This window comes from Aphelocoma coerulescens, chromosome 13, assembly GCF_041296385.1.
Source record: "Aphelocoma coerulescens isolate FSJ_1873_10779 chromosome 13, UR_Acoe_1.0, whole genome shotgun sequence".
Classification (NCBI taxonomy): Eukaryota; Metazoa; Chordata; class Aves; order Passeriformes; family Corvidae; genus Aphelocoma; species Aphelocoma coerulescens.
Window position 1 is genome coordinate 8,314,688 of NC_091027.1, and position 18,026 is coordinate 8,332,713.

Below are 18,026 nucleotides of genomic sequence, written 5' to 3' on the forward strand. Positions count from 1 at the left end.
GACAAATCTGTTGGCCCTTATTGAGGACAGGAGAGATTTGAATGTGCTGGGGAATATAAGGGTGCCCTGGGAGCATGTGGAGGGTGTGCAGCACTCACTGCAGGTGTGCCTGGGAAATCTGTGCCTCTCCCAGTCCCCCCTCAGGCACTGCGGGTCTGATTCCATGCAATTAAGCACTGCAGGAGTCTACAACCAAAACCGGAGCTGCCAATGGGGGGATAAGAGATTCTCTTCAGAGGGAACCCAAACTTTCAGAGCTTCTTGTGACTCTAGTAGCCATTCCTGGCTGGAAGAACTAATTCATGGAGCTGTTACAACCCTGACATCTACATGAATTAACAGCTTTTCGTCACCAGGTATGAGGGTGAAGTGAATTCTGCAGAGAATAGCTCCACAGAGGTGCCAATTCCATCACATTATGTAAATAGCCTGTGACTAATGGAGAAATCTATGAAATGAAATGAAAGAAATGAAATGAAATGGAAATGAAATAAAAGGCATCAGTCAGTGCATTTGCATGGAAACCAAAGGAACCTTGTTTAAAAATGAGTGATAGCAGACAAGATAATTCTACAGTTGCCATTGTGGAATATTTCTAACTGTCTTATTAGCATAGAATTGAAAGGACAATGTTGTTTATGGAGTCTATGTGGTTTCACTAAGTTCTGCAGCCTGTCTGACCTTCATTGTGAGGTTTCTCAAAACTTTGCTACAGATTCACTCTCCTCTGATTTTTGAATTGCTTTTCTATGTCTGCTCTTATCTATTTTCTGTCCCTGTTTTCATATTTTTTCCTCCTCTGCCTTGTACCCCTTAGCTTTAAAATTTTTTCTGTCTCCTTTTATTAAGCTGGCTATTCCTATTTTTTAATTTTTTCTTGTTTGTCCCATACCCTGTTGCTTTTAAATTTTTCTTTGTCTTTTTTGTTTGTTTGTTTGTTTTCCTCTTCTCTTAGCTCATCCTGATGTTTTAGAGCACACTGCTATGTCTGGAGTGTACTTTGTACCCCTCTGGGTTTGTCAGGACATCTCCAGAGGTCACCCCTTCTCCTCAGAGCAGTCTCTGTGTCCTCTCCTCCTTCTTATTTTTCTCCACTGGGTCAGCAGCTCCCTCACACATCTGAAGTCTGGTCAGGTCCCTTCCCGAGTACCTTTGTGTCCTTGATCTGTGCTCTGTTTGGTCCATGGCCATCCCTTCAACCTGCAGCAGGCTCTGGTTCTTTCTTGGACTTTTGGATCTTACTTTGGACCTTTTGGTGATTCTTGTTGTTCTGGTGCCCTGTTTGAATTGGAGGTGTCCTATCCCAGTTACCAACAGTACAATTCACCAGCTGGGCAGGGTGATGGTTTTACACAGGGTAATATTTATTTGTCAGTCAATGGGAGAAATCAGTCTTTAAATCACACACAGCACCGGCACTGCCTTTGTCCCCAGACAGGATTACAGTCAATAATCAATTGAGCTCTTTGTTCAATGGAATCATTTCCACAGTGGATGCCAGTTCCCAAGTATCCAACCCTAGTTATATGTGCTTAAAGTGAGACCAATCAACCATAGAATACACAGACATGTAAGGACACAGTTCATTTACAAGGAGGTTTATAAATATATTGGTCTGGTCTGCATGACCAAACCACTCAAACAAAGCTCTGATGCAGTTTTTTATTTTTTAAAAACCAAGACTTTGTACACTGGAATAGCATGTGGGAGTTCAGGCTCCCCCTCTAGCTTTCCGTAGTTAATTCCATGGTGCTGCTCCCGCCGAGGAAGCTCACAGTCCTCCAGCTGGTTGCATCAGGTAACAACTTTCTGCTGAGAAAGGCTGTTAGTATTTTCTCTACTTGCCATACCAATAAAACAAGGGAAAATAAAGTCATCAGCATTACCCAAGACAGGGCAACATTTGTCAGTTTACCTTGAGCAATCTTTAAGTATTACATATTGCAGTTACATTTACCACTGCCACACACCACGTTGGAGTCCATAATACTTATGCTCTAAAAACAAGCAACGACTCTTTGTTCCTATTCCTGTCACAGTCAATTGACTCCCACTGACTTGCTGGGAAGTTCAGTATCAGGAGGCACAGGAAGCCAGTGGATGTAGTGAGAGAACATGCAGCGCTGAGGGCAGTGTGTTCGAGACAGTGAGGATCCTCTGTTCCATTAACAATGATTGTTGTAAGTGCAGCATTAAGGAGAAATACTTGATGACTGAATGCTCAGAACAGAAATGGAGCATCCATCAGCACTTGAGTCAAATAATAGTGTGAGAAAGAAATGAAATGGAGAAATCAAGGCACAAGTAGTATTTTTCACTTTTGATTCTGAAGCAGTGTCATTGCTCAGAGAGCTCCCACCTGCTAATGAAGAACCCTCTTATACCAAGATTCGGACTGGAAGGAAAAATTGAATACTTAACTCTGATCAGGATGTCAGGAGTAGACAATTGGTATTACAAAAAGTGATGGCAATCTTTTTTTTTGCCTGTCTAATGCATACTGCCCAAGCACTTCTCAGGAGAGTACAGAGACCATCCATCAGCATCACATAATTTGAACCAGAATGCATTTCATGCCTGTATTTAAACCACTTGGGACATGATACTAAAACCACCTCTGCCATAAAAGTAAACATGCTTGGGCTTGTGAATGGGATGGGACGGGGAAGGGAAGGGAGGGGAGACACTTAGGCCAAGTTCACACATGGGAATCTCAGCTGGGCCTGATTCGAACACTAAATACTGTCTGAGACATTTGCCAACAAGAGTAATCTGAACTGTTTTGCTAGTATTGATAAGTTAAAGTAAACTGTGAATGTCACGTGCTTGTAAAATGCTTTTAACATGGGCCCTGAAGCTGTAAACAGTGTATTAAATATGAGGAAGAGAGTGATAGAGATTTGTGTTACAAATGCAGCTGATAGTCCAGGCTCTAGCAGGTGTGACACCAGCAAATGACCTTCTGACAGGAGTAGATGGCTTTCTGTACAGGTCCTGGGATCCCCAAGAAAAGCAAAGTTCCTGGACCAGATTTGCTCTCAGTTAAGCCATGTGCAATGATGACAGTGAATCATTTTGTTACCCACGAGTCTCAGTGATGAGAGAAGCAGCTCCATCCCCTCCCCTTCACCAAAGAACAAACAGCCCCTCTGACCATGCACGGCCCCAGAGTCATTGACTGCAAGTTACTGCTTTTAACTTGATTAAATGCTTATTGTGCAGATCAAACAGATGATGTGCATCAGCAATGAAGGCAGCCCAGTGACCCGGGTTGGAGTTCATTGAAATAGTTAGAACTAGATACTCTCAACAGTCTGATCATTGGCCGTTACTAGGTATTTCTGTCTCCTGGTTTCTTTCCCATGTAGCACAAGGCAGGTGTTTAAGTTAAGGTTTGTGTAATCGATTCCAAATGCATACTATTTGATTTAATTAGATAAAACCCCTAAATTGCACCAAAGCTAATCCATACCTATCACTCAGATACTGGATTAGCATGTCACTTATTCTGCCATACTTGCTCTTGTGATGGGGCTGCACTAAGAGATTTCACCGAAGCCTTTTATCTCAGTGTGAATCAGGGGGCACTTAACAAACCTGAGTACCTGCATGAGCTGGTGAGGCTCTTCTGACAGAGCTTCTCTGATGAGCAGAGTGGTGCAGACAGTCTGCACTAATGCTGTAACGAGAGAACTGTGACCTGGCTGAATCCTTTAGGAACTGGATGGCAATGGAAAGTGATGGTCCCTCTCCAAGAGAACTTTATAGCCTTAAGGTGAGTTGAAAAGGAGCTCATTGTAATTTGAATGTTAATTCTTTTTGCTTAAGTGGGGCATCGATAAATTGCTAAGAAATACTTTACAAGAAATCTTCTTTACAAGAAATCTACAGGTGTTAAAACAGAGGTTTTTGAAACTCAGAAGAAAAAAAAGAAGGGGCTTTAGCAGTACAAGTAATTAATTTTAACATGGTGATTGTTGGACTAAAGTGTTCTGTCTTTCAACAGCTCAATATTAAGTGATTTTTTATGTTGCCACTATATCAAGGATGAAGAATAAGCTTGGGTGTTCTTTTATGGCCACACTGGAAAGTGGTTTTTAAAATGTTTTAGTTTAAGAAAAGTTGTTTTCAGTATTGTACCTTTAGGCTTCTTTGCACTGTGTTACAAAAGAAACTATTTTCAAACACAGAAACTGTGTTTCTGTGGACAGAAATGACCACATCTGCTCAAGTATGCCCTCTTGCTAGTGCAAAAATGTGGGGAAAAATACTGCTGAAATTAAAATGCAAACCTAATTTTCTACTCAAAGGGAAATCTAACTAAGTAGCTAGACCAAAATTTACTCTGAATTTGTAGTGTGTTTTTTGGATAATGGAGATTCTAAAAGGTCTGTTGTAAGGCCCAGTGATGATGGTAAGAGAGAAAGCAATGATCTTTACTGGTGGCTTGGAGAATGCAATGCTTTTAGGAGAAATTTTAAATATGTATTTAATCTTGAACAACATCATTCTGAGTGGAACTTGCAGTACCTCAACGGGTCCTGTTTTAGAGTTCATTAAAAAAAAAATTCCAGCTCTAGCCTTTTCCCTTGTTAAAATGCAATATCTGGGCTGAACTGGTACTAAACCAAAGCAAACTGCATGAGGGGGCTGAAAGGATGGTGGTGGAGTCTTAGGATAACTTCAAGGGCCTTCCTTACAGTGTGAACTGCCTGTAAACTGCAGATTAACCAGAGTACTGATGTAGTGTTGGAAAATAAAAATGCCAGAAAACAGTGTGTGAAAGGCCGCTGAAGTTAGGAATACCACAGCGTTCAGGGTTTGCTTGGGGGAAGCCAGGTGTTTAGGAAGGACATCCCCATCAGTGGCTGAAATGGAAACATTTTAATTGGAGTTAAGGTAGCATGCCAGTAACTTGGAAACTGTGGATTAAAAAAGTAAGATGTTAATACTGTTTATAATTTATTATTACTGATCTTTAGGACTCTTGGAAGTGGTTTATCAGCATTAATACTATCATAAAGTAGCTGTTAAGAGTATGCCTACAGGAGCATAATCCCGGTTTTGCTGAACTAAATGGCAAAGACTTCCTCTAAACTTGGTGGTAACATGACCAAGACCTGCAGAAAGAGGCCATCTGCAACAAAATACAGAATTTTGGAAACTGCAGTTAGATTATTTTATATATCCACATGGGGATTATTTAACTTCAGAGATCCCTTAGATGCATCTGTTTGCAGGTTTGAAAGAGCAATATTTTCATATTCCTCTTGTGATGCTGAGCATCTGCAGTGGTGAACTAACACTACCAAATCCTTCTGAAAGTTCCTGTTCAGAAACCCATAGAAGATGGGATTGATACATGTTGAGATCATGGCCACAAGGTGGCAGATTGTAAATGCCAGGTTATGATTACAGCTCATCAGTGCCTCATAGTTCCAGTCAAAAACCACATTGAATGTATTGAGAGGCAACCAGCAAGCTGCAAAGGTCACAACAATTGATACCAGCATCATATTAATCCTTTTGTTTTCACTCAGCCTGTTCTCATTCTCTCTCATCCTGTCTATTTTACCACGTCTCCTTCGAAGACACACAAATATCCTGAGATAGCAGATAAAAATAAACCCCAGTGGGAAGCAGTACTGGAAAACCAGCAGGCTAGTGGTGAAAATCAGTCTCTCTGTATGAGATGGCCATGCTTCGATGCAAGCAACCTTGTTCTTGTAGAAATCACTATAGAAAGACAGATGTTTGAAGGGTTCATCTGTTATTTGGTGGAACACTAAAAATGGAGTGGATATGATAAGGGAAAGTCCCCAGATGAAAAGAATTCCCCAATAAGCATGTGAAATATTAGGCTTCCAGCCACATGGGTTCACAATTAACTGATATCTCTCAATAGCAATGAGTACAAGTGAGAAAATGGAGACTGTGACAGATAGACTTTGTATGAAAGAGCCTATTTTACACATTGCTTCCCCAAATATCCAGTGGTCCATTAAGGTATATGCAACTGTGACAGGAATGCACATGATACAGATCAAGACATCTGATAAAGAGAGGTTGGCGATCAAAATGTTGGTAACATTTTGAGCTTCTTTCCGTCTCTTTATTATAACAATTAAGCAAAGATTTCCAACGAGCCCCACTAATGTAACCAATGTGTAAGCTGTAATAAGCAAGAATTCTGCAAGGAAGGAAAGTTGGCATGTATCAAAGTCCAAGAACTGAGAAAGGCTAATGTTAGAAATAGTTTGATTAGCCAGGATCTCACTGGGGTGCTGAAAAGCTTTATCCATCTTGAAGCATCTTCCAACCTATGGACAAAACCTTGTATTATTTAGAATATACTTTGCATGGAGATTTTCAAAGCAGTGGGTACTGTGGGTCTGTCATTGTAGTCAGTGTCCTTAAAGTTTTGAGCAAATCTCACATGATTAATGACAGTACTGGAAAGCATGTGGTTATTAGTGGGTTTATGTATCTCTGTGGAAGGAGGTTGATGTCACCTTTCTGAGGTTCTGCACTGACTGTGCTACAGATCTATAAATTATGTACAAGAAATAGCTGTGATAGCAGCTCTGACTAAACTTGTATGGATACTTTCATACAAATCCTCTTTTACCAGTTGTGGATAAAGTTTGCTTTCCAGAATAAAGTATTCTAAGATCTACCTCTGCTAAAGATTTAACAAGGTTTAATGGATTCTGGTGAGGATAATCTGTTGCCTTTGTATTGCCAGCAAAGAAGAACTGGGTCCTGCCATCACTCTGCTAGCTTAGACATCACACTTATATTTTCTTTAGAACTACAAAGCAATGTAAGTTAATAAACTCAATCCTCCTGAATTAATCAAAATGATGTGTGCTTGAGCTCAAATGGCATTCAAAACCTCTATGATATCTTAAAGGGAGTTTCCTGTTCTGCTGATGAATTGAAGATAGTATGTCCTTTTTCCTAAACCTAACCTGAGAAAAATGTAAACAAAACAAAGCTCACACTGTAGTTACACAAGCAATTATTCCTCTTTCAGCTCTAACTTAAGCAGGAGTCAAGCAAGAAAATCTGATATTAGCACAGTGCTGTGGTTTTAAAACTAATATTAATGGGAAGAGTTAGGTTCAACAGAATATCTTAATGGGTTTGAATTTATCACTGAGTGCAAAAGTCTATCTTAATTTAAAGGCTCACCAGCTTTCTTGCTAGAAAGAGGTTTTTTTCCAACCTGGAAAAGGAAAAGCGAAGTATGAAAAGAGTAACTTCTAAAATTTGAAAATGGGTAATGGATATATGCTCTACACATTTATCTTTCAAAACTCAACTTTAACTCACCTTTATTCCCCTGTGAAATGACTAGAAAACTAGCTGGAAGGAGATCATTCTTCACCCCTAGTAGTGGTGGTGATGAGAGCCTGTGGAGAAAGGAGAATGAAGAAGCGGTGGGAAGTTAAAGAGGATACACAAAAAGAAGAAGGGATAGGTAAATGTTTTATTATTACTAGAAATAATCTGCTTATGTGTAGAACATTTGTCAGCCTTTTCACAGAAATGATTGCCATTATTTAATCACTAAAGAGTAAAAAAATATTTAGTTTAGTTGCTTGTACAAAATTAAGCACCAAATCCAGGGTTAAACAGAATTATGATTCTGTAGTTGTTTTCCGACAGACACTCAAAGAATATTCCAGCCAGAGTTATATCCTGGACTGATACTTCCTTTATTCTGATACTTCTGTTTGGCATAAGTTTGGGTGCTTCAAACTAGGATTCTGAAAAACTCCAAAAAATACCATGCTTGCCTTTGGAACATCTATTACCACTCTCATTCTGATTAAAATATCCTTTTCAATCAGCATACTTGTGTTGGAGTGGGAAGAGGCTGTAGATTATGTGATTCTATGTGACCCTGATGTCCCAAAAATGACTTAAATTGTGGTCAGGGCTACCATTAAGCCCTGTAGTCTCCCTGAAGAATGTACCTGGTTTGGTTACAGCTACATTGTGCCAATGACAGGGAAAACTCTACAATCCTGCTGCAAAAGCTATGGAAGTCTGGTGGCTCTGATAGATTTTGCAGTCCCTTGCAGGTGTCCCTACTTCAGTAGGGCAAGACCAAGAGCTAGGTACTTCACTGTGTGCCCACCAGCCTCCAAAAACTCTTCTGTTCCTGAGTCCAGGAGAAAGGCCATGGACTGTGACTCAGACACAGTCACATCCTGCAGAACTTGGTGATGGGGCTGGGCAACTGCACCTTCAGGACCCCTACTTCCTGGAATGCATTGGAACCCACATTTCCCTGGAGCAGCACTAATTGCCTGGCTGGATTTGTCACGCAGAAGGATGCATGTGCTGGAAGGACAAGAGGCAGTAAATGGTAAATTTACCACCAACAGTGGCAGTTGTTGCCCCGGTGAGATTTACTGCCACCAGAAGTGTGAGGATCTAAAGTCTGGCTGCTTTGCCCCAAGGGTGATCTTTCTCTTTGCCATGCCTGTGGTATTCACCTGGCTGGCACAGATCTGATACCTTCAAAGACAAACTCTGCTCTTCCCTGCTTTTTATGTGAACAGGAGAAGCTGTAGAGACTCAAAAGGCCATGAGGCTGAGCCAAGTTTGTAATATTTTATGCACTATTTGCTAAGCTTGCTTATTTCTCCATGGATGCACAACACAGTTTGATAGCAAATTCTCAATGTCCTCTCCCAAGAATTCAGGATGGTAGGGCTTCTTTGGCATTTTCTGTTTGGGAAAAGTCCCTGTACTGACCTAAATCAGTTTGCTTGCTACATCGGTTTTAGGCACACCCTCCATCTACACTGTCCTTCTGTCAGGAAAATGTGTCATTTCTTTTCACTTGTTGGTTTGTGCTGGGAGTTAAAGAGTGCATGCCATGCTGCAAGGCAATTTAAACATTTTCTTGGCAATAAAACAATTACACCTGTCTTAGTAAACATATGGAGTATTCACAGCATTAAAAAAAATAAGTTACTCTAGTATTTACTACAGCATGCTGAACTGTATTGTAATACATACTGGCATTTTTTAATCTAATAAATAAATGTTACTGGAATCAGCATCCTTGAACCGCAACTATAGCTGATATCAGAATTGAAGTGTTTAATAAAAAGAACTAATTACTTCAACCCCTAATCCATTTTGGAAAAGATTCTCTACCATAGTAAGAGTTTAACACTAAGTTATTATAAACCCCTTAGCCTAGTTGTTTCATTCCTCTATCTGCAGAAATATTACTGAAACATTCATAAGCAAAAGAAAGGTCTAAAATAAAATTAGTTTTAGAAAGGCTTTCTTTCCTAAGTATTTTCTTACCTATGCTAAAGATGAACAGTCACATCCTTTCAATGTGACCAAGTAAATGTTTCAATTACAAACATTGTTTATTCCTAAGTATTGCACAGATAAAATGTGGAGGAAAATTTACATTCCGTTTTAAATATAGGTTGTAGAGAATAAAACAATGCTTTAAAAGATATTTCAGTAACTTTTGTCATAGTTTGATGGATTTTCTGACTTCTTACCTGATGAAAAATTCAAGTAATATCCACACTGCCTTTAACAATTTTCCTTTTCTCTCAGAGCCAGCAAACACATCTTCTTTCTGTATAAAAGAATCGAGAGCAAAGGCATCTCTCCTAAAGCGATACTTAAACTCTCCTTTCTTCTCTGTCTGAAACAAACCACAGATCCCCAATTTCCAACAGTATTGAATCTGCCAGGCTGTAGGAAGGCAGCTGAGGAATAAAACAAGCTCTGGAATCCAAGAAGAGACGAACAGCAGTGAGCAGGGAGGAGGAAGGACCAGTAGTCATGGGGATGGATTTTCCTCCACTGTGCTGCTTCCCTCCACCCTGTCAAACACCTTATCATGCAATTTCTTTTTCAATTATTTAATCTGTTCTGTAGTTCAAATGTTTTCCCTCTGCAGGATTTCATACATAAACATCTGTGGATGGCATATTGCTTTCTTAACTGATATGGCAATACAATAAGCTGCTTGGAAAGAGCATGCACATCCTATTAAGTGTATCATTTGCTTTATTGCAATTAAGATAACTGGATTTTCATTATAAATTGATATTTTAGCATATACTCCACAGATAAAAAAATATTCCTGGAAAGGAAAGCATGGCACACTGTACTAACACATAGTAAAAAGGGGCTTAATTTTTATTACTGTTTTTTCAGTAAGAGTCCATACATTCTGTAGTCACATGTTTATAAAAATAAGCATTCAGCTTATTCATGAAATATTTAGAATAAACATTTATGGAATGGGAAAGGAACAGCTTTTCTTAGCACCTGCAATCTGGTAAGTTACTGCATAAACTCTTGTATTTTCACCTGGGTCCATTTAACTTCCAGTAGCCCAATCTGTTTTATTTGAGAGAGTGAATTTTGGAAAGCAGGAGGATTTTTGGGATGAGCAATACTGATGCTGTATTGAAGTGCAATTCAGAACTAATTATCTAAAAATATTGTTGGTTGTCATGTTATAGTGTTTGTATAAAATAGGTGTAGGGTGGAGGGAGCCTCTGTGATCAGCCAGATGAACCTCCTGCTTTTCATATATTTGTGTTTATTCACGATGTGTTTGTCCAGACTGTTTTTTAACCATCTGTGGTAATCTTAGATTAGGTATTCAAGTGCCTAATTGACTGCTAGGAAGACTGCCTTAACACCTCCCCCTAAAACTTCCTTCTCTTTAGTTTAACCCAGTGCTTTTTATTCTAGGTGTGGTCTAGGAATTCTGATATTTTAACCAAAAATGCTATGATCAAGCAATGTGAATATATTTTTCTAGAGCATTTCTAGAACTAGTGGGTTTGATTGTCAAAATTACTATAAAAACTAAGTTTTGCTAAAGTACTTTAGAAATTCTGTTTCTGGTTGTGCTGTAACCCCAGGAAGTTAATCAGGACCTGAACATGCAATGTGATAGATAAGCATCAGAACAAGCCATAAAAATGCATTATCTATTTATGAAGCAAGTAAGTCAATAAAATTAAAAGATGTTCTGATTCTATTTACAAATTTCAAAGGTCACGTTGCTTATTTACACACCCCTTTGTTTCTAATATAATTCTGTATGCAGTCCTTCATTTGTGGAAAAACAAGAGTATTTAACATATAATCCATTGGTTTTACAGTTGTATCAACCTGCTGCCTCATGTGGATTTAATTGTGTTGTAACCTGTTGTGAATTAGATCACATCCAGCATCAGAGGCTTGTGGGTGTAGCTGCTCGTGGTGTGTTTAATTCTGATGTCAAAGGTCTGTATGCTAAGTGGGACCCGTAGCTCTGGAGGACGGATCACAGTGTAGTGTTTTCAGCCAGATGCTGGAGTGTCTGTTTGCAGAAAAGGTTAATGGGTAGCAGAATTGTATTTACTTTTTATCAATGGTCTTGTTATTTCTGAATTTCTCAGTATTAAGTGATGGGTGAAGTGCCATAATAGGCAGGTTTTTAAACTTTGAGTTTGTAACAACTTGTGTAGCACTGGCAACAACCTGTTGGTGAAAAATAACATGTAAGTCCTTTGAGTTCACCTTTTGCTTTGGCATTTACATGATTCCTTGGCTAGCAGGAATCTTTGCTGATGGTTTATCACTCTAAACTTTTGCTTAGTTGTTTCTCCCATGTAACTGTGCAGCAGTCCTTGTTTCTGCCCATTGCAGCCCCCTTCTTCAGAAAGCAAGATTTAGTAGAGATGTACAGGTACAATTTCTCAGCTTCCCACGTGAATGAATTCTTTAACAGCAGATTGGCCAAGAGGTGGTTCAGAGACCTGTAACATCTCTGAAGGGTCACGGAATCACAGATGGGTTTGGGTTGGAAGGGACCTTAAAGATCATCCAGTTTCAATGGGCAGGGACATCTTCTACTAGATCAGGCTGTTCCAAGATCTATCCAATGTGGCCTTGGACACTTCCAGGGATGGGGCAGCCACAGCTTCTCTGGGTAATTTGTTCCAATGACTCACCACCCTCACAGTCAAGAATTTCTTCCTAAATCCCACCTGACCCTGCCCTCTGTCACTACAAAACCATTCCCTCTTGTCCTGTCATTCCAGGCCCTTGTCCAAAATCCCTCTCCAGCTCTCTTGGAGTCCCTTTAGGCACTGGAAGGGTTCTGAGGTCTCCCTGGAGGCCCTCCTTGTCAGGCTGAACACTCCCAGCTCCCTCAGCCTGTCTCCAGAGCAGAGCTGCTCCAGCCCTTGGAGTACTCTGATGGCTTCCTCTGGACTCACTCCAACAGATCCACGGCCTTCTTACATGGGAGCTCCAGAGCTGGATGCAGCATTGCAGGTGGGGTCTCACAGGAGTGGAGGAGAGAGGAAGAACCACCTCCATCATCCTGCTGGTCACGCTGCTCTGGATGCAGCCCAGGATGAAGTTGGATTTCTGGGCTCCAAATGCACGTTGCCAGCTCGTGTTGAGCTTCTTGTCAACCAACATCCGCAAATCTCTCTCCTGGATTATTGCTTCCTGGTAAGTACTGTTCTTAATAGCACTTCAAAGAGGCACAGAAAAATAAACAAGAATAATTGGAAATCTCATATGTTAGTGTTGGATGTGCTGGTTAATGCCATGAAAGTAAGATAATATGCTGTGATGGAGGAAAAACGCACTCCCCTCATATTTTCCTGTTCTGTGGAGAGATCAAGACCCTAGTAAGGGATTTTCAGTAAATAGCTTATAATGTGACCAAACTAGCAACAGCTAAGTGTGAACTGTGACTTTTTCTCCATGGATGTACATGTGTAAGTTGGAGCACTGCTTCATGACTAATTTCCCTAATTGGAAATGATTGTCACAAAAATAATTCATGTTCACTACCTGGAGTTTAGGTTTCACTCCATTATACTGCATAGCTCTAAAGGACAGCTTTGCAATATCCTTGATGCCTCATCATGATCTCAATTTTGATTCTCAATTAGCTCATGCCTAGAATGAAAAGTCAATTGTTTTAAAATCTGATTTAACTATAAATGAGTTACTTATAATAACATATTAACTTTTAAAATTATGTCATGCCATGAACTGTTGGCTAATTTCTGGACCTTATTCAGTTGGCATAGAGCTGAGATGGAGATGAATACACTCCCTGGCTGGAAGGTTAGCATCTTAATTTTTTGGGTCAGCCAAGTTACTTTTCTCACTGAAAATGAGATTAGATACGTGAGTAATTGTAATAGGAGTGTGACTGCATAAATTCATATCTTGTAATAGATTCTACTTTCCAAACCCCGATTCAATTCTTTGTAGCTTTCTAGAACTTCTCCAACTCACTTTTACCAAAAGTCATCTCTGCCAAAAAATGAATTATTTCAATAGCTCACATATTTGGGGAGAATATGACAATTTGTTTCTCTGGTTTGTTTTTTCCCATTCTAGAGTTTTTTTATAACAACACTGTGAGCACCAAACCCTGCTGTTCTCATGGCATGACGTCTTTCAGTGTACTAATTGTTAATTAAGAAATACTTAAAAAATCAAAAGGTTTTTCCATTAATCTCAGTCTGTTTCAATTTTCCAGCATGTTTCGAACTGTAATAAGTGTTTTGATTTTCTGAATTAAAAATATGAATTCTAGATTGCTATTTTCTGTCTAGAAAGTCTCACTTCACACCGCCTCATTTTAAAATTTCTTGAATAGCATGGATGCCTTACGGCTAATTTCAGGCAGGTATTTACTGAGCTTCACAGCACAACTCTTCCTGCTGTGTTCAAACAAAGCTTAACATCAGTCATGCAAAAGCACCACAAACCTACCCCACAGAGGTTCTGTGGAATGAGAAACAGTTGGAGCCTAGGAAGAGCTAAGAGGAAAAGAAATAAAAGAGAGTAAATTTTAATTTAACTGGAAAAAACATAATGAAAAATTTGCAGGTGAAAAAGATCAGAGTGTGGCTGAGATTGTTGCTGGCTCCAGGTCTTCTTTTGGCAAAATTTAGAATCCTGGTCTGTCTCAGACTAAGATACAGTGAAAGTTCTCCCGTCTCACATCTGTCACAGCATTGCTACATTCTTTGATCCTTCACAACAATCTTGACTTTTGAGACCGTATTTTGCTGCCTCACTTTCATCCCATCACTTCAAATTATGGCCAGCTTTTATATAAAATTTTAGGAAAGAGAAGAAAGGAAATAATAAATTATTAAAGAAGAGTGAAAAGATGAAAGAGGAAAAGAGAAATTGAACTTCAGAGGGAAGAGGAGGGAGGGCAGGATTTAAGGAAAAATGGTAACTTAAGTCCAAAGAAAGGGATGCAAATTCAATTCTCTGATGACTTTCCATTTCACCCTTCACAAAGCTGTGTTTCTTTCTTCAGCAAACTCCCCTTAAAAAGGGCTCTGGAAAGATTTTGTTTAGTAGATAAACTTTGGTACTACTTACTGAAGAAATAGTACCTGTGGGTTATTCTGTTACCTTTTTATCTGTAGGTTATATTATTTTGCATTAAGCAAATGCAAGAGTGGGGTAGTGTTTTATTCCCCATCTGAATTTACACAAGGTAGAGATTTTTATCCTGAGGAGTGTCATGTTCAGACTTCAGGCAAAAGACTATCTAGTTGCCTCTCAGTACTTTTAAATCTTTTTCAACAAAAAACCCTCTCCTGATCAGTACTAATTCATGAAAGTCTCCAAAGTAAGATCACAGGTTTGATGTTTATGCAGATTAAACTGCAAACAGCAGAACAGAGTGAAAGAGAAACTTTTGCCAAAAAGGCAAGAGCTCTCCCAAAGACAGCTGTACATCTTTTAGAAGTTTTCACAACTGTAACTAAAGCAAGGTGCCAGGCTGGGAATGCTCGTGGTGCTGCTGCATTTTTACACGAAATGCCTCCCTATGAACTGAACAATTACGCTCTGCCTGAGGTGTTGATTTGGGTAGGAGTGCGGTGTCCAGAAGTCTAATAATATCTCATTGAAATTATGAGAATAAAAATCTTTGCCTCTGTGTGTGTGTGTATCTCAGAGGGATGTGGGAAATTATGGTTGAATCCCTTGTATTCCCAACTGTTCCCACCTATGCCTAGTTAGAAAAATCTAGGTGAAATGTATGTGTGGCTAAGATGATGTTATTGCAGTCTTCAATGTGAATGCAGAACTAATTCAGCAAACAGTCCACATGAAGGAATCCTGTAGCTTCAAAATGCTTTCTACTTGCTGAAAAGTCAAACTAGACCTAAGTCTAGAGCACTGCACTATACTAAAAAAAAATACTTAAAGTCATTTAAAATTCAAGTGATATACTTAAATTGCTTAAAAAAAAAGAATCAATACCTGCTGACTATGGAAGCCAGATATGTAACTAGATTAAAGAGGTTGAAACTAGTTAAAAAGGTATGACTTTGTGTTTATATGAGGGTTTAGATAAAATATTTATAACTTATGAATGACTTCATAATGTTTTTCTATTGCCCTTCATGCTCTTTTCCAAAACTTCATTATTCCTTTTCTATCTTGGCAGTTTGGACCCATTAAATAGCATGACAAAGTTGTTTCTTGAATGACAAAAATTGATATAAAGAATTCCTTAATAATTAATTTTGTACCAGTTTTACTAAGAATATATGATAACATAGGAAGTCATGTTGGAAAGGGACTGCTCAGATGTCTCTGGTTTGCAATCTCTTAAGCAGTAATGCCCTCCTGTGGACTCTAGGCAGTATGATTTCTTCTGAATAACTAGAGAGGTGTATGCGTGAAAACGATTTGGCGTCCCTTCTTCCCAACACACTGATTAAACTGTCCCATGAAGACATTTAACACACGGCACCATTTGGCCAAAGTTTCTGGTTTGAGAAACACATTTCCTTTAGGTAATGATACAGGTGGAGCTTTTATCTGAAAAAGCACCTAAATTTAGAAACTTCAGCAGCTTATACAATGATATTTTTTTTTATTCTATAGGTTGCTGTCAGAATTGAAAAAATGTCTGCAAGTGCTGCAAGTGCCTTGTCAGAAAGCGAGAAGCATGTATTTCTTTTGTGTGCTGCTTTCCTAAGAATTTTTAAACCCATAGGATGGTATTATGCATCTACTAGTTTACAGCAAAAAGCAGTTTAAGAATTCTGTGGGGAAGCTGCTGTAGCTGCTGGAGTGGTGTCTGGTTTACATCTCACACACAGTGAGGATTGTCTTTGGTACTGTACTCACTCTGTGGCAGCACCTGTGTCTCTCAATGGGCTCACATAGCTTGAGGGAAAAGGCACAGTTCAGGAGCACAGAAAGGCACCTACTGGCTAGGAATGTGTGTAACAAGTGACTTGCTGCACAGATCAGGTGACTGGATGCCTCAGCAGGCATGAATCTGACAGGAATTGGAGAGGTCTGGTTGGAGTCTTCGTGGCAGCTTGGATGACCTGGGAGGAATGATGGGTCTGTGGGACGCACAGGAGAAGCTGATGTTTAGCTGTCTAGGAAACCTGCATCCCCAGAGCCTGGTGGGATGTGTCAGGGCACATGGATGTGTGCAGTGCTCTCAGCCCTGGCAGGCAGGGACTGAACTCTGAGCGGGGTTTTGAGTGAAGGTGTGAACACAGCTGGGAAAGGCGGGTGCACAGAAGGACACCAGGCCAAGACCAGTTTGGCCTTTGTGTGTTTTCAGAGGAGGCATTTCCACCTGCAAGACTCAGGCATGTGTGTCTTAAAGGCATTTTCCTTTCATTAATCAACCGGTCAAAAGTGTAAATGAAGAGGAAGCATTTGGGCTACACTTGAATTGAGTCAGTGGCTGATTTTTCCTACTGATTTACTCACATCTTAAAGACCCTCATCTCCTCCTGATGCAAGCAGTGCCTTTTTTTCTTTGATCTGCTCCTTGGCCTACTTGTCTGTCTTGTTTTCAGGGAGAGAAAGTGAGCTGTAAACAAGCTTTGTTTTCTTTGTTATCTGTTGAGGCCATAATTAGCTCCTCTTAATTTTTTGTCCTTTTTGCTCTAAATTACTATGGGTCTATAAAACTCTCATGGATTATTTTCTACCTGACACATATTAATTTATCTTGTGAAGGGCTATACAGGTCTTACAATAACTAGTAGGCAAAATATAGTTTTTTATTTCCTGTAATTATGTGGAGCTTGCAGACAGCCTCTGGGAAGAAGATTTTTATTTAATAAAGTAGGATATATTTGTTTATTTTAAAACCACAAATATTTCAGTGGATTATGGGCATATTCTCTTTTCTTAAACTAGATAAAATGATGGTGTCAGTTCATGCATTGAGATAAATGGATCTAAACGTGACAACTTTCCTTGTGATTTTCAAACACAGGCATTTAATAGGTTACTTTTACTATAGACTTGGATGTAAGATAAAAAAATCCAATTTGAGTAAAATCAGATTATTGCATTTGCAAGTATTAATGCTACTGGTTAGTGATAATCACAGCCTGTGAGACAAAAGCATGTTCAGCCTCTTTGGATCTCCTCTGGGGCTGTGGTTAACCAACCTTCAGCACAGTCAGTGTTCCTCTTGTGTCTGTGTCTCCAAGGGAGCATTTTCAATTGATCTGTATCAGGGGGATGTTGCAGTTCTGCTTCCTCCCTCCAGCAAGCACCTGCAGGTCGTGCAAAAAATGAGGCAGCTGAAAACTAAGTCCTTTTTCATTATAAAACTGTCTCAGTTCTCTTAAGTGGATCGCTGTGTGTTTGCAGAAGCATCAAGGCTGGCACATGGGAAAAGGCAGGATTGCAAGGCTGGAGTGCTGCACCAGTTCAGGCAACTGTGGAACTACATCCTGACAGTGCCCGACGCAAAAGTGCAGCCATTCTCAGCTCCTGCATAATTTTTAACATAAACCCCAGTGGCTGTAAGACCAAAAAAAAATCGTGTTTCTGATGAAGAATTCGCTAAGTAATGCTGCAGTCTTCATGATGGCAATGTTTAATGTACTATAAAAGTAAGAGGGGAAAAAAAAGGAAAATTATCTCACTGTTCTCAAATATTCCCACTATTCCACAGGGTTTGCACATTCCTGAACAGCTCTAATTAT

The 18,026-nt window shown here is 39.6% G+C and overlaps 1 protein-coding gene and 1 long non-coding RNA gene across 4 annotated transcripts; one reads left to right on the top strand and one right to left on the bottom strand.

The window, feature by feature from the left end:
- Positions 1-120: 120 nt before the first annotated feature.
- On the top strand, positions 121-13,617 carry LOC138118213 (uncharacterized). Of its 3 annotated transcripts, none has more exons than XR_011155037.1 (4): positions 121-3,775; positions 6,746-6,823; positions 7,361-7,483; positions 7,857-9,496. It is a non-coding gene; the product is annotated as an uncharacterized lncRNA (long non-coding RNA). The 3 variants fall into 3 exon arrangements; XR_011155038.1 differs by having other exon boundaries at positions 122-3,775; positions 7,998-9,496; XR_011155039.1 differs by lacking the exon at positions 7,857-9,496 and adding an exon at positions 12,281-13,617 and having other exon boundaries at positions 615-3,775.
- LOC138118212 (neuropeptide Y receptor type 6-like) lies at positions 4,978-17,748 on the bottom strand. Its single transcript, XM_069029071.1, has 4 exons — positions 17,484-17,748; positions 9,543-9,622; positions 7,336-7,415; positions 4,978-6,320 (listed from the first exon to the last, which is right to left on the bottom strand). Exon 4 carries the CDS (start codon positions 6,300-6,302, stop codon positions 5,181-5,183), a length of 1,122 nt encoding a protein of 373 aa, XP_068885172.1. The 5' UTR covers positions 6,303-6,320; positions 7,336-7,415; positions 9,543-9,622; positions 17,484-17,748; the 3' UTR covers positions 4,978-5,180.
- Between the last annotated feature and the right edge of the window lie 278 nt (positions 17,749-18,026).

Bases quoted from the DNA above. Each gene is read 5' to 3' on its own strand.
- LOC138118212 (XM_069029071.1), bottom strand. From the start codon at position 6,302: ATGGATAAAGCTTTTCAGCACCCCAGTGAGATCCTGGCTAATCAAACT.